The sequence below is a fragment of the Trichosurus vulpecula genome, chromosome 4 (assembly GCF_011100635.1).
Source record: "Trichosurus vulpecula isolate mTriVul1 chromosome 4, mTriVul1.pri, whole genome shotgun sequence".
Lineage (NCBI taxonomy): Eukaryota > Metazoa > Chordata > Mammalia > Diprotodontia > Phalangeridae > Trichosurus > Trichosurus vulpecula.
In genome coordinates, this window is record NC_050576.1 from 266,892,405 (window position 1) to 266,909,694 (window position 17,290).

The following is a 17,290-nucleotide window of genomic DNA, read 5'->3' on the forward strand; positions in this document are numbered from 1 at the left end:
AAACAAGCATGAACATCCTCATCCTGAATTCTCTCTCTCCCTTGATTTTTCTGACACAGATCTTTCCCAATTCTCCTCATAGTTGTCTGACTTTTCTTTCTCAGTCTCCTTTGGTGGATTATATCCCATGTCCTGTACCCAGGACTTTATCCTAGGCCCCCCTTCCCTTCTCTCTTTACATATACTTTCTTCCTTTTGGTGATCTCATCAGCTCCCATGGGTTCAACTCTCATGTCTATGCCAACAACTCTGAAATCCCCATATGTAGCCCCCATCTCTCTCCCGAGTTCCACTGCCACCTCACTAAATGCTTGCTGGACTATAACCACCTGGATAGCCCAAAGGCATCTCAAGATCAATATGTCAAAAACAGAACTCATTATTTTTCCCTCCGAATCTGCCTCTGTTGCTTACTTTCCTATTTATATCAAGGGCACCATCACTAACCTCCCAGTCTCCCAGGCTCACAACCTGAACTCCTGACCCTGCCTCATCTTTCGTATCTAATCAGCCAGGGCTTGTCAATTTGACCTCCACAACATGACTCATGTCCATGACTTTTTAAAAAATCATATAGCCACCACCCTAACGTGGGACCTCATCATCCCTCACCTGGACTATTGCAAAAGCCTCCTAAATGGTCTCTCTGCTGCCTGTCTCTCTTCTCTTTCAACCATCCTCAACACAGGCCAAATTAATATTCCTAAAGCACACACATGGACCATTGCCCTCCACTTCGAAAGAATCTCTAGTGGCTTCCTGTTGCCTGTAGGATGAAATTCAAACTTTTCAGTTTCACCTTTCAGGACCTTCAGTCTGGCTCCAGTCTCCCTTTCTGGACTGATTATGTATTATTTCACTTCACATCCTCTAGTTTATAGTCAAACTAACTTAACTATGCATACCATCCCATTTCCAGACTCCATGACTTTGCACAGGCTGTCTCCCAGGCCAAGTACACTCTCCCTTCTAACTTCTGCCTTTGGTAGTCCGTAGTTCCTTTCAAAATTCATCCCCTCCTACATAAGGCCTTTCCTGATTTTCCCAGTTATTCATGCTTCCCTAACCCCACATATAGCAATACAAATGAGCAAAAAATAAAACCCTAATGTTCATGTTTATTTTATATTTACTTATCACTAAACATATCGTGATGCCCCCACCCCCACCACCCAGTATGATATATGTTCTATGAGGGCAGGGGATAGTTCCTTTTAAAAAAAAAAAGTCTAGCACCTAGCACAGTATCTTATATATGATAAACACTTAATAAATTGAATTGACGAACATAGGGTTTGAGGACCATAGAACAAAAGCTAGAAGCGACTGTCTATCTGGTCCGTCCCTCATTGAGTCCCTCATGAGGAAACATCAGTCCAGGGAAATTGAATACTTTGTCCAAGGGTGCACAGTCAGTATTTGAGATGGGATTTGAACTCTGACTTCAGGACCAGTGAATGAATGATCTTTTCCTGCTTGAAATGAGTTGAATGCAAATTCTGTGCATCAAAAGGCATCTTTGCCAATGTAATGATTTTGGAAAATTATTTGCAAAGCTGTGTTAATATGTGAAAAGCCTCCCTGGAGGGCAGAATGCACACAAAATGTTTTATCATTACACTTATCATTACCACATTGGAATGGAGAAGTTTACTAATCTCAGTCAAAGCTAGTATCTCAAACCTATACATAAGCCTTGGGCACTGGGTGAGGAGACTTATAGAGTTCCTCATTACCAGTAGACACAATAAGCCTAAACCTGGTTTTCTGTGAAGCATAAAACTTTATAAAAAGGGGGGTGGGGTGGAGGAAGGCACATCAAAGGTAGTACTTTTCTCTCATAAATTTCAAGGGTTACACTCAATATCCACATTCTTCTTCATTATCCAATTATAGGATCAAAGAGAAAAATGTTTGGCCCAGTTCTGGGGCTTAAAGTCGTGAGATAAAAACTAAGCATATTTCAAACAGCGGCTGTTAGGCACTGGGCTTCCTGTCAGAGAATTAGGCTCTGCTTTCTAGTGTTGTCTTTAACTAGTTTACAGATGAAAGATATCAGGTTAGAAAACAAAATCATCAGAGCCAAAAATATTTTACCTAGCTCTTTGTGAAATCCAAGTTTAGATTTATGTCAGAGATACTTTTCTTTCAGCCTATTACAAACTACCCTCTAAAATCTAATTCCAAAATCACTGATTTGAGTCTTAATGAGTTTTAAAGGTCTGAAATACGCAAAGAAAGAGAGCCACAAAAATCAGAAGCGTAATTTAATGAGTTTGGGGGGAAGGATCCAGTCTTGGTATCTCCATTAATTTTAGCATGGTTGTCCTGAAAATTTCCCAAGGTAGGAAATGACTTGCACTTCATATGAGCATTATAGGTTTGGTGGTACTGGTAGAAAATGGTAAACATGGCACGCCGAAAGCTATGGAAGTATAGAGCGCTCCCACTGGTGGAATAATTTCCTTAGTGGAAATAAATCTGATGGCATCTGCCAGAACTAGGACATAAAAGATAACCTCTAGCAGCTGTAGCAGTTTGTTTCTGTGGGAAAATGTGGGCTTTTTTTCTCCCCAGGGGTTAATATTGCGCTACAGTTGACATTGCCAGAGTTCTGTTTCCGAAGGGTTACACTGGTAAAGAAGAGAAATGCCTTGTGGTTTATGACAAGATCACAGCTGAAGATTCTGTACACACTATGATTTGTATAGGCCATTTGTGCATAAGCCATAAAAGGGCACTTTTTTAAACCAGGAACATTTGTGAATATATAACAGCACCAAAGACATATGGCCCATAAATAATTCACCGTTATCCATCTTCTCTGCAGATTCCTTATACACCCACCATGTTTTAATGTCTAGTTTGCTTGGAAACTATATTCTTTACGATGTTTCAGATATAAAAATGTTTACTGACTGGCAGCAGAATGAGGAGGCTCTGAGATCAGGCTGTGGAAAAGGCAGGCTTTGCTCAGATCTCCATCTTATCAGACACTTCTTCTAATCCCGGTTTGGATTCAGTCAAAGGGCCGCACTTGAGGACCCCGAAAGCCAAATGTGGCCTCAAGGCTGCAGATTCCCCACCCCTCTTCTAGCCCATTCCATTCAGCACCTCATTGGAAGAAAGCATTCATTCTTCCAACACGAGCTCACTGAAAGCTGACCTGGTGTTGTGCCTATGTGATTGTGCTAACTCATTCTCCCTCTTTTTTGTCTTTTCAGTTCTATATCTATTTATAGTCCCAAGGACAACCCAAATGCTTTTGATGCTGCTGCATTCTTCCAATCTGTTGGGAACTTTCTCGGAATCTTTGCCGGATCGTTTGCTATGGGGTCTGCCTACGCCGTTGTCACAGCTCTGATATCCTTTGTGGTTGGCTATCTTGTTTTCTTTTTGTTTTGTTTTAACTTATTTTTGAAATTAAAAAAAGAAAAGAACTCTGTAGGGTGGAAGCATTTTGAGAAGTAAGAGCAGAATCGCAATCCATTGTATGTCAACAAAGATGGACAGCAGATCATGACTATGTGCTCCAAGAACCAAATGCAACACCGCAAGGTTGGTTGTGGATTTAATAATAATAATCACTGGCATTTATATAAAACATTGAGGTTTATAAAGCACTTTACAAATATTATCTCATTTGATCCTTAGGAGAACCCTGGGAGGTAGGCGCTATTATCATTCCCATTTTACAGATGAGGAAACTGAGGCACACTGCAGTTAGAGGACTCGACCAGGGTCACACAACTAGTAAATGGCTGAGGAAGGAATTGAGCTCAGGTCTCCTTGACTCTCCATACAGCCCTCTATCAGTCCATACCAACAAGCACTTCCCAAAGATGAAACCAAGTAGTTTTGCAACACTCTGACCTCAACCAAACTCCCTGGTTAGCCTAAAGCGTCCTCTCTGAGGATAATAAGATCGTAGACTTACAGTTGGGGGAGATCTCAGAGGCTATTAAGTCCCACACTCACATTTTATAAAAGAACACAGTATAGCTGAAATTATGCTAAGCTTCATTTCATAGGATAAAAGTTCAAATCCTGGTTTTACTACTTAGTAACTTACCCTCTCTGTGCCTCAGTATCCTTATCTGCAAAATAAGGATTTTGGACTAGGTAACCATTAGGTTTTTCCAGCTCTAAAATCTGTGATCCTGTGACTTGCTCAAGGTCATAGAGGGGAGTAAGCTTCACAGCTGGAACTGAATGTAGGTCCTCTGACTCAAGGGGCAGCTAGGTGGCACCATAGTGAACAGAGTGCCAAGCCTAAAGTCAGGAAGGCCTGAGTTCAAATTTAACCTCAGACATTTAAATAAGTGGGTAACCCGGGCAAGTCATTTAACCCTGTTAACCTCAATTTCCTCGTCTGTAAAATGAGCTGGACAAGAAAACTGCAAACCATTCCAGTATTTTTGTCAAGAAAACCCCAAATGAAGTTGCACAGAATTGGATATAACTAAACAAAAATCTCTGACTCCAGACCCAGCCCTCTTTCTCCTGTACCATGTTATCTCTGTAGAGGGAACCAAGAAAGTCGTTTTTGTTACCAGCCTCAATAACAGCTTGGGTACCAGAAATCAAAGAATTCAAAGGTTTACTAAGAGGCAGGCATGAATCAGGAAACAAACAATCAACACTCTATTAACTTTTTATATTAATTGAGCCCCCATCTCCTTATTAAGATTGTGTAAGCTGGTCACTGGATTTTAGGGTAGTCTCTAATCAGAAGACACCTGTGTTTATGTGCCAATGCCTCTACTTGGTTTATGGACTATGGGGTGGAGTTTTGTGTGGATACTACATATTGAAGCAAATTCAACTGAATTAAGTATTTATCAAAAATGTGCTATTATCAGCACTGTATTACGTGTATGAACTAATTATAAGAAGTAGTAATCTGCCCTCAAGGGGAGTGAACTCTTGAAAAATGAGAGAACACAGGCACTCAAAAAGTAATTAGCAAATGATGTGGGGCAGAAAATGATTAAGTGACAAATGAGTATCACACGAAATAAATGTTAGAGGACTGAAAAGAAGAAAGAAAACAATGAGAAAATTCCCCAGGTGAGATGGGCTTTTAGCTGGTTCCTGAAGGATGGGAAGGATTTTGAAACCAAGAATTCAGGTGGGAAAGGATGGGGGGATAGAAGGAAAGAGAAATGAAAGCAGAATGAATTCTGCACATTCTGGTGATGGTGAAGGGACCACCCTGACTGGAGTCGGGGATTGGCAGGCAGGAAGAGGCAAGGCTATAGAGACAGAGTGAGCTGGGATGGCCAGGGCCTCTGAACACCAGGCAGAGCCTTCTCACTTTTATTCAATAAGCACTGAAGAGTCACTTGAGCTTGTGATCTAGGGAGTGGGTAATGAGAACAGGCTTTTAATAAAATTGATTTCATGATAGATGGATTAGGGGAAGATCATTAACCTGGGGCACATGGATATCAGGGAGGGTCCATGAAATTAGAATTTCTAATATTTTAATAACTGTTTAATATAATTGTTTTCCTTTGTAACTATGTATATTTTATCTTATGGATTTAAAAACCTTATTCTGAAGCATCCATAGGCTTTACCAGCCTGCTAAATGGGTCCATACCACACAAGAAAGTTAAGAACCCCTGGACAAGAGGAAAGAAAGATTGGAGGTAGAGACCAGTTACGTCATTGCAGTAATCCAGGACCAACAGGATAAAGACCTATGCTAGGGTAGTGACAGGACGAATGAAAAAGATAGCATGGAAAAGAGAGCTATTTTAAAGAAAATCACTCAGCTTTGATGGAGGGCTGTAGATAAATGAAGAAGAGAGAACAATCAAACAACACAGAAGTGTTTTGAGCCAAGCCAAAAAGGAGAATGAGTTTTACTTAACATGAATGGAAATAGAAAAAAAAACAGAAGGGGAAATAGGTTTGAAGACAAGGTTTTGAGTTTAATTTTGAGTTTATTGGCCATGCTAGAGAAAATGAATTTGGAAAGAAACAGAGATGGAAATTGGAAAGATGATTACTAGAATTCAGAGCTCAGTTCTAGAGGGGAGATTTTAGGAATTCATTCACAAAGAGATACAAAGATGAAGATGTGAGACTGGGCAACTTCATCCAAGGAGAGAGGGGAGAAACCCAAGAGGAGCGTATAAGAATAGCTTATATTTGATTGGGTTACACCAATCCTGTTACTTCATTGGGGTAGGGTACTCCCTGCGTGGAAAACCCCTCTCTCAATGCAGATAGCATTTACCATGCAATTTATAGTTTTTGAGAGTTTTCTTAGGGAACATTGAGGCACATAGGCTTGCCTGGGTCCTACAGATAGTAAGTATCAGATGGGGAGGCCTTCTCCGGGGATGCCTATAAGGCTAAGTCTCTATCCACTATGGTACACTGCCTTTTGAGTTTGTCCTCATCTGTTTCAGAATATTCAAATTTCTCTAGATCTAGTTTCTTCTTCTATAAAATTAGGTGACATTTAAGGTTCCTTATACTTTCAAATTTAAAATCCTGTAATTCCCATAAAAATCCTTTTCTCTAGTTTATAGATTAGGAAATTAAGGCTTAGACAGATTGACGGTTATGACTATGACTATCACTATGACTATGACTAGTACTACTACTACTACTACTCCCACTACCACTACTACTCCTATTCCTACTACCACTACTACTACCACTACTACTATTACTACTACCACTACTACTCCTCCTATTACTACTACCACTACTACCACTACTACTACCACTACTACTATTACTACTACCACTACTCCTCCTACTACTACCACCACCACCACTCCCACCACTATGCTACTACTACTACTACTATATTTAGTTTGCAAAGTCATTTTACAGACACTCTATCATCTGATGCTCATGACAACCCTCAGCATAGGTACTATTATCACCCCATTTTACAGAAGAAACTGAGGCAGACAAAGACTAAGTGACTTACTCAGGGCCACTCAGCTGAAAAGTGTCTGAGGCTACACTTGAACTCAGTTGTCCCTGACTCCATGCCCAATATTCCTCTGTCCACCTATTTGTTGCTAGTCATACAAATTGAAAGCGACAGAATTGGGACTAGAAGTCATCTTCTCGTTCCCGGTTCCAAGTTTTTTCTGCCACACCACATTCAAGTGTCCACACAACTGAGTCTTTTGAAATACCCTCAGGGAGGAGATTGTTTAGTAGTTTTTCGGTTGTGTCCAACTCTTCATTACCCCATTTGGGGTTTTCTTAGCAAAGATACTGCAGTGGTTTGCCCTTTCCTCCTCCAGTTCATTTTATAGGTGATGAACTGAGGCAAATAAGGCTAAGTGACTTGCCCAGGGTCACACAGCTAATAAGAGTCTGAGGCCAGATTTGAACTCAGGGAGACTCCAGGCCTGGCTCTCTATACACTGTGCCACCTAGCTGCCAAGGGAAGTGATAGAACGGGAGAAAAGGAACTAGCCGAGAAGCTAGAGAAGGAACAGAGAATAATCAGACCATTATAATTTCTTGGGAAAGAAAGGGAAAAAGATATTTTCCTGAAGGAGGGGACAAGGCAATACTATTAAATGTCGTTGAGTTTAAGGAGAATGTGGACAGAGAAGAAGCAATTGGATTTGATAAGGTCATCAATGACTTTCAAATTCAACAAGCATTTATGAAACAAATCCTCTATGGAAGGGACTCTGCTAAGGCCCAGGGAGGCAGGCAGCCTGGGACAGTAGAAAACCTCTGGATTTGGAGTCAGGATGCTGGGGTCAAAGCCTAACTCTGCCACTGACTTCCTGTGTGACCTTGGACAAATCATTTCACCTCTGTAAGACTCATTTTCGTCATCCATGAGATGAAGGCTGAGCTGGATGACTGGGATCCTAAGGGCAAGAATTGGGGTCAAGGACTAGGAAAGTTTCGTGATTTCCAGTCTCACCATGGCCTTGACCCAGACCCTTAGATATGGGCCAAAACTGAGCCATCCTCTGGAGAAGGTCAAAATGGCAGGCTGCCCTTCAGCCTTGTGTGTGTCTGCTGATATTCTAAGTAGGGTCAGTCTGTGCCAGGCAGAATTCTTCTTTCGTAGCATAAAAGATGAAGGAGACTGTCTGCCAAGCTTGTGCAGGGCCTCAAAGAGCTGTAAAACCCAGCTTGACTGCAAGTCTTTTATCAGAACAAATGTTGCCACACACACACACACACACACACACAATGCTTGCTTACAAAAGAGTAAAGATGGCTAATTCATGGTCAGGATAACTCCTAAACTTTGTCTTAGCCAAAAACTGAAGATAACCCAAATCTTTTCCTTTACGCATAAGTTTTGTTTTTGGTTTTGGTTTGCCACTAATTCTCAGCTTTCAGTAAAGGGGCTATTGTGAAGAAACCCACTCATGTAATTTCCTCATTACAGTGGTTAGAGCACTGGGCTTGTATTCCGGAAGATTTATCTTTCTGAGTTCGAATCTGACCTCAGACACTTACTAGCTATGTGACCCTGGGCAAGTCACTTGTCTCTTTTTGCCTCAGTTTCCTCATCTGTAAAATGAACTGTAGAAAGAAGTGGCAAACCACTCCAGTATCTTTGCAAGAAAACCCCAAATGGGGTCATGAAGAGTCAGACAGGAATGAAAACAACTGAAAAACAACATTGAAATTTTCTTAAGTCATAATGATAGCTTACCTACAGAGATGAGATCATAGACCCATTAAAAAACTGTACCTCACATTTATATTGCTATTTACAGTGAACAAAATGTTTTCTTCCTAATGCTCTATGAGGTTGGTACTGAAAATGTTATTTTCATTTTGGAGTTAAGGGATATGTGGCTCAGAGAGATTCAGTGACCACCCCAAGTCACAAAGTCATACATACCTGATACGGGACCTGAAACCAGACAGTGTAAATGTAGTGGAAAAGACTTAGAGTCACAGAACACATCTTTAAGGCCCGGATCTGATACCTGCCACCTTTATGACCTTGGGCAGGTCATTGAGGTCACTTAGTCACCTTCAGCCTCAGTTTCCTCATCTACAAAAGGAGAGAGCTAGGCTAGGTCATGCCCAAGTCCCTTGTGTCTCAGTCATGCATTTATAAAGCACCCACTGCCCAGGTACCAGACTTGTACTGGAGATAGAAATGCAAAAGCAACATGATCCCAATCCTCAAAGAGCTTGCAACCCACTAGGAACATATGACATTTCTAGAGAAGTAAATACATATCATGATCCCCACCCTCCAAATATAGAGTGACCAAGCAAGGGAAGGAGTGGACTAACAAATCAGGAAGAGACTCTTGAATGAAGTAGCCCTGGAGGCCAATCTTAACGGGATCCATGGATTCTAAGAGGCAGGCACAGGGAGACACAACCCAAATACCTGGATAAGTGCATTCCAGTAAAATTGCTTTCCTTTGCAATCCTGTGTCTTTTATTTTGTTCACTTAAAGACATGATTCTGAGAAGCATCCATGGGTTTCACCAGACTACCCAAGGAATCCAGAACACACAAAAAAGTCAGGAACCTCTGCCCTCATGTAAAGTCTCCTTACTCTCAATCTAGTCTTCTTTTTCATCATTAATAATCATGATGATAATAATAACCAATATTTATATAATGTTTCTTAGGTTTATACATAATATCTTATTATTAATTATATATAATAATTATATACTTATATTTATCTTTATATAATATAAATACATGTTAATTCTATATGGCATATATATTAATTGTACATAATATATTAATATACAAATATATATTAATCATATATGATAATCAACATTTATATTATTTATATAATGTTTCTCAAGGTTTCCAAAGTACTTTACGTATATAATCTTATTTGATATTCACAATAGCCCTATAAAGTAGATGCTATTATTAGCCCCATTTTACAGATAAGAAAACTGAGGTGGAGGGAGGTTAAGGGACTTGGCCAGTTATATGACTAGTGGTGTTTTTACTTAAGTCTTTCTGACTCCAGCACTCTGGCATCTAAACAAGTACAACAGGCCATCTCCTATCGCACCGCTATCTGACTGTGGAACAGCAGTAACATAAGCCTTCAGAGATATCCTATATTCTTGGTCATAGCATCACTTCCCATTCATTGGCAGGCTCCAGTCATGTATTCTCTGTCTCACTGGCAATCTAGAAATTCAATGGCACCCTGACAAAAAGACTCCCAGACATGAGGCACCAAAAACAAAACATCTTTCCCATCCTAGTTTTTCCAAGAAGGCATGGACAACTTCCCTATTACTGAGTATTATAATTTCTCTAGACCTCATTTCTCTCCTAAAGAAAAAAGAATCTATTAAATGGTCTAACCCTAGGCTGTGCATGATCCTCTCTAGAGCACTGGTACTTCTCAAGCATTGTTGGAAGAATAGCCAAGCCACCATTCAACTCTCCTGAGCTCCACTGTCTCCTGGCCATCTCTCCTGATTGACAATCAGTTCAGAGATAATTTTCAATTGGGGGTCATATTCTTGCCCACGGCTAAACCATTCTTCCCCATTTTTGTAAGAGATTTTTTCCCCCAGAACATTTATTCACATTTATTCTCATCAAAGGCTTGCAGGAGGGCCTGCTTTTTATAATTTTTCAAGATTCTCCAAATGAGGCACAGTGCACACAAGGAATCCCAAAGCATTTCTGGATCAATTCCCATCAACAAGCATTTATTAAGTCCTCAATATGTTCCAGGCAATGTGCTAGGCACTGATGATACCAAAAAAAATTAAACAGTTACTATACTTCAGGAACATTCAGTCTACAGATGTATAAATCAGTAATAGCCTGTTACAATTAAACTTGGTTTAAGCCTAGGGGCAACATAATGGCCCTTAAGGTCCATTTCTGCTTTAGGAAGTTTATTTTAGGCTAAAAGTTATGAGCTCAGACACAACTGGTCTGGGCCTCCAGTTAGGAAAATTCTTAATGTCTAGACAGAGTTTGGATTCTCTGCATAGCTTAATATTTATATTTCTCTCTAGTTAATCCGGGCTGGTCTCTGTGGTTGAAGCAAAATTCAGTTTACTAGAAACCTTTGAGTATCAAAATAGCAGCATATATTATGGCATCTATGAATAGAAAGGCATCAGAAGAAAGAGCCAAACATTCCTAGGGACTTCCCTCAGCCCAGTTCTTCTGCTCCAAGATGCCTCTAGAGCCAATGGCCTTCCTAGATATTTCCTTTCTCTTCCACAAGACTAGAATGCCATGCTTGCTACAACTTTTTAAATAATGTGATTCTAACTGGTTTTATCATTTATGGACATACCCTGAGGGTTGGCCAAATTTTCTTGGCCCATCCAAACATAATTCTTATGCAATGTCACCACTTGTAGTTTAAGGCCTACAAATTGATTAAATGGATATCATATCACTTAGCATATATGGGGCAGGGTTCAGGAAATCACCCCAACCTTATGTTAATATGGGGAGAGAGAAAACAAACAGCTGAGGGGTCCAGAAATAGCCCATATAGAAAATAGTGTTTAAGTTAATGTTTGAAGGAAGTCAGGGATTCTAAGAAACAGAGGTCAGGATGGAGTTCATTCCAGACATCAGAGACAGCTGGGTAAAGCCACAAAGATGGGAGATGTAATACCATATGGGAGAAACAGCAAGAAAGCCAGCTGGGGTAGACTGAAGCATATGGGAAATAGAGCTATATATAATATACCTATGTCTGATTAGTGAGGAAAATGAATCTGTAAAGTGGGTGCATGTATTCAAATTCTCATTATTTGATATTATGATTCTGTAAAATGTGGTAATTGGTTCAAGGCCAGTGGAAATATGCGGCACACATTCAAATAATGCAAGTATTCCATGGGATTAATTATTCACAATAATTGGGACCTAGACTAGACTAAGTCCTAGACTAGAAAGGAAGGTTGTAGTCAAACTGTGAAAGACTTTAAGTACCAGAGTGTTTATATTCTATTTAATAAGGAATCACTGGAGTTTATTTAGACTTCACAGTGAAAAGAAGCTATATGAATATAATGACTGAGAAAGATTTTACTTGGTCCAACCTGCCACTAAGCATTGATTTAGAGCCAAAAGGGACCTTAGGTGTCATGTAATCCAACTGCTTTATTTTAGAGATAGGGAAACTGAGGCCAACCAAAGAGAAGCAACCTACCACAAGGTAACAAATAAGAGATCTGAGAATCAAACTCAAGTCCTCTGCTTTGATTTCTGAAGCTCTGACCACTCCAGTACAGTGTCTCTCTGTAGTCCTGGGTCACAAGTGCCTGTAAGGTCAGTTGGTTGTTGTTTTCCTTAACAAATCTTTATCACTTGACCAAATTCACAAAGCTGTGTGAGTTCCCCATGCTGGAAACGGGTCTATTTTTCCTTCTGTCTTGGAGCGCCTTCTTGTCTGCAGAAGCTGCGGGTCTGACAGGTTAGTGCTTCATTTGGCAGAGCCAGGTGGGCGTGGGGTCAGGAATTTGTGTGTGTCTTTTCCATGATGGAGCTGAAGGTGAAATAGAGTTTTCCTTAAAGGAGTCTAAGTTGGAATAGACTTCTACAGTATGCCCTGGAAAACAAAAACAAACAAAAAAACCCATAATTCATCTGTTCCCTATAAGACAGCTTAACGGAAAGTCTCCAGAATGCTATTTCTCCTACTTTCATTACTGGTCAGTGGAGATGTTGACATCTCAAAATGATCAATTTATCGAGGTGATAGATGACTTTATAAATGAAAGTCTCCACTCAGAGTTTTCCTGATAAACAAACCAGTTTTTCTTCTTCCATCAGCTTGGTAGACAAGGACCCTGGCTTTCATTTAACTGTCCAAAGCAGTGACTAGTGTGGTCATCATTTTTTCCCTTTTTTATTATAACTTTTGAAGTGGTGACCAAGCAGCATGGACCAATTTAACTCTATTATAGTTCTACCAACTTTTATTAAATGCCCACTGTGTGTAATGCCTTGTGCTAGGTGTTGTATTGTTAAAGTTCCTTGAAAGGGAGGGGAGACAGTACCCAAGAGAAACTTCTCCAAAGTTACCATTTTGCCTCAGTCCATAATGAACTCTTCAGCACGGAAAAGCATTCAATCATTTGAAGTTATTCATATACAAACTATCAGTATCACAGATACTCTGGCCACCCAAACCGTTGAATGAAATTACACATTCAATTACACAAATATCTGACATGCAATAATTAAGAAAGGAGGCAGCTAGATGGTTCCATGAATAGAGTGTTGGGCCTGCATTCAGAAAGACATTAGTTCAAATCCAGCCTCAGATATTTACTAGCTGTATGACCCTAAGCACGTCATTTAACTTTTGTTTGCTTTAATCTCCTGGAAAAGAAATGGCAAACCACTCCAGTATCTTTGTCAAGAAAACCCCATAGACAGTATGGTCCATGGGATCCCAAGAAGATAGACACAACTGAGTGATTGAACCACAACAATAATTAAAAATGACTAAGGCAGTTGCATAGTTACATTACAAGTCTACAAACATTGTATTTTTAATCTATTGGTTTTGAAATTCTTCACCATTAAATTATGGATTGTTAATGGCAGGCTTGATTGACAGCTCCTTAAAGGCAGGGACACTGTCATATTTAACTTTTTACTACCCCCAGCACCAAATACAGTGTTTTGCAAATAAGAGTCATTTATTAAATTTTTGTTGAATGAATTTCCCTGAGAAACAGCCAATTTCATTCAATGGTTTGGGAGGCCAGACTATCTCTGATACTGAAAGTTTGTATATGAACAACTTCAATGATTGAATGCTTTTCCATGCTGAGGAGTTCATTGTGGCCTGAGGCAAAATGGTAACCTTGGAGAAGTTTCTCTTGGGTACTTTCTCACTTCCCTTTCAAGAAACCTTCACTCCTGTTCTGCTTCCCTCCCTCCCCATGGCATCTGTCTTGGGTTTATTTCCCTTGTAGTGTCTTGCTTTCAGTTAGTACTTACAACCCCACTCCAGGGCTATATGAAAGAATTTTGTTCTAATGGCATCCCAGAATCCCCAAATCTCTGAGTTGAAAGGAAACCCAGCAGCTGTATCAACTAACCCGAATGTGAACAAGAATTCTTGTGGGATATATAAAAATGTATGTATCCAGTGACCTGAAAGATCCTATAAAGCATTTCCCCAAAGTCTTAGTTCAGCTGTAAGCTGCTTACAACTGAAGTAAGAATTTTGGGACACCCTTAATTTTACAGTTGTGCTACATAGATGCCAATACAGCCTAAGTTTTAAGTTTAACACACTTTTTTAAAATTTTGGATTGGTTTGGGTTTGACCATTATTATGGTGATGGATCCCAATCTCTAACATGTTCATCTCTACTTTTGTTATCTCCATATGAACATTGTCATCATCTGTCGTTTGGAAGAAGACAGGAATGGTTATGTTATCAAGACCACAGTGCTCATTTTAGATCTAAGATAAGCCAACTATGGACTTGGACCTGTGGCCTCATTTCCTGTTACAATGTCAACACAAAAAAAAAAATCAGTTTTTATGAAGCTCTAAAAACACTGCTTTACTTTTTGACACACAGTACCCATTGATCTGTGCTTTTCTGGAGAGCAGTGCTCCCCCATATAAGCTTCAGGAAAGTTTCAGGTGCTCAATCAGCCCTGTTGATTAGAAAAAAAAAGGAATATATGCCTCTCAACACCCTCCTCAATACTAATGAAAGTATCTTGGTCTATTGTCCTCAGAAAGAGGGTTTTTCCACAATGCCGAAGTAATTCTTAAAATCAATGAAAAAGTAAGTTCTCATAAGTTTCATAAGAGAAATCTCAGTATTGTTCCATGTTTTGAAAAATCAAAAATTCACTTACAAACTTATTGTACGTCTCTATGTGAATATTGTTAAAGAGACAAAGTAGGCCCTAGAGGTCTACTTGTTTGAAGTGAAAGAAAGATAAGCAGTTAGCTATTTGGCATGGACTCTTCCAATGGTCAGCCTTGGTAATCAGCATTTAATATGGCGGAAAGAGGAATGAATATTTAATGTAACATGAAATAAATAACTATAGTCTAAGGCCAGGATTTTTAACTTTTTGTTGTGGATCAGGGACCCTTTTGGGACTCTAGGGAAGTCAGGATTATGTTTTTAAATGCATAAAATAAAATATACAGGATTATGAGGGAAACCAGCTATATTGAAATATAGATAAAATAATTTTATTTTATTAATCAAATATTTTGTCAAAGTATTTTTTTAAAAACAAGTTCACTGACCCCAAGGTAGGAACATATAATTGTAAAATAATAAGGAATGTAAAGGATATGCTTTTATGTCTAGAGAGAACCCCCATCTCTTTTATTCAGGCTTTCATAAAGTAAGCATCTTCAATTACTGCACCCATAAATTAAGGATTCAAGTTCTTTTAAATATTTTATTTCACTGTAAAAGACTATGCTAAAATTAGGCCATAAAGAAAAAAAAAGAGAAAAAAAATGCCTATTTCAAGTCTGTTACACCTCATAGCAAATATCCTAGCATTTATACAGGGCTGTAAGGTTTTCAAGGTGCTTTACAAATATTATTCCATTTGATCCTCATAACAACCCTGTGAGGCTAGTGGTACTATTATCCCCACTTTATAGCAGAGACAGCTGAGGGAAAGAGAGAGGTTAAGTGACTGGCACAGGGTCATACAGCTAGTAAGTGTCTGAGTCTGGATTTGAACTTGGGACTTCTTGACTCCAAGTCCAATGTCCTATCCATTGTGCCACCTAGGTTCTACTGCCAACTATTAGAGATAAGACTATCAACTATGTGCCCTTGTTTGTCCATTGTTCTCGAACATGATATGCAAGCAAATTGGATTTAAGTGAGGCAGGGCTGTGCAAAGTTACCAGCCTCACTTTCTCGTCTGTAGCCGTCTGGGTCCACTGGTGAGATATAGATCAGAATGACTGGAGATGGCCCAGGATGCAGTGGAAGACCTGGATCTTTTTAAACTAAGGTCTTTAACAGGCCACAGTGTGACTGGGGCAATGTCCATTCAGTGATTAAGGCTACATAAGAAATGAGGCAGAGAATGGCCTCTGTTATCTAGTCAAAAAAAATCAACCTGGAAGAGGAAGACCCTCAGGGTTTCTGGCCAAAAGAGAAATAATGTTCACTCTGAGACAATCAGGGCCCAAACAATGACCAAGTGGGGCTTGGCCTTTCACTGTTGGCCAATCAATGAGAACCAGAGTGATTTGGGGTTAAGGCATGGTCCTTAAGAAAAAAATCTAGCCCATCAACCACTGAAAGGTTAAGTGACTTGCCAGTGGTGTCACACAGCTAAGGGTGGACTTTAATCCAAGTCGCTAGTTCCCAAGCTATCCCAATATCCTCTATGTCCCACTACCTCTCTGGAGTATTTCATACATCATATTATGAAGTCCACAGCTTGTATCTTTCAAGATAATTTCTGGAGCCCCGTGCACTACATTACATTATTAGCATTACATTATGATCCCATGATCCAACAAAATTGCTTGTTAACCAGTGAGAACAACATGCTTGGGCAAAGAATATATCTCTAATGGGATACTCCTATTTTACAGTGGCACTCTGCTAGTAAACATATCTGACACTTTTGTAGTGCCCTGTCCTGATCATAGGAAGGTCTGAAGGAGAGCTAGGCTAACAGAACTGTGGAAGGGTAGAAAGTGTCTATAGGAGCCCTTTAGGCATCATCATAGGGTCAGGGAACCAGAGACATGTTGCACAGGATAAGATAACTTTATTCATATCATTCCAGAGCTGAGACTCACCAAAACTGGTGAGAAGATTAAAAGTTTTCATATCTCCACAAGCCTGGTTGCCAATCAATCATAACAGAATTGTAGCATTTCTACACATCTCTCCCTACAAAGCGCATACACAAAGGAGTATATGTTCAAGAACTCTTTGGGTATAAAATCCCCAGTTAACTGGGCAGCAGGTTTCTCATATAAAAGTCTCATTTCTAAGATATATAAGTAATAAATCAAAGTTTATAAGAATAAGAGCTATTCTCCAATTGATAAATGGTCAAAGAATATGAACAGGCAGTTTTCAAAGGAAGAAATCCAAACAATCAACAAACATACGAAAAATGCTCCAAATCATTAATACTTTAAGAAAGAAAATGAAAGCAGCTCTGAGGTTTCTATTCACACCCATCAGACTGGCAAAGACAATTTTAAAAAATGACAAATGTTTGGGGGACTGATGGAAAGCAGGCACAGTAATGCTCTATTGGTGAGGCTGTGAATTTATCCAGCCATTCTGGAAAGTAATTTGGAACTATAACCAAAAA

At 39.6% G+C, this 17,290-nt stretch overlaps 1 protein-coding gene across 2 annotated transcripts in view; it reads left to right on the top strand.

The window, feature by feature from the left end:
- Positions 1 to 17,290, top strand: part of SLC9A9 (solute carrier family 9 member A9) — a 755,878-nt gene that overhangs the window by 324,119 nt on the left and 414,469 nt on the right. For both annotated transcript variants that reach the window (XM_036758117.1, XM_036758118.1), the window contains exons 7-8: positions 3,225 to 3,363; positions 12,305 to 12,410. In XM_036758117.1, the coding sequence (XP_036614012.1) occupies positions 3,225 to 3,363; positions 12,305 to 12,410 (245 nt within the window). The remainder of the gene's footprint in view (positions 1 to 3,224; positions 3,364 to 12,304; positions 12,411 to 17,290) is intronic.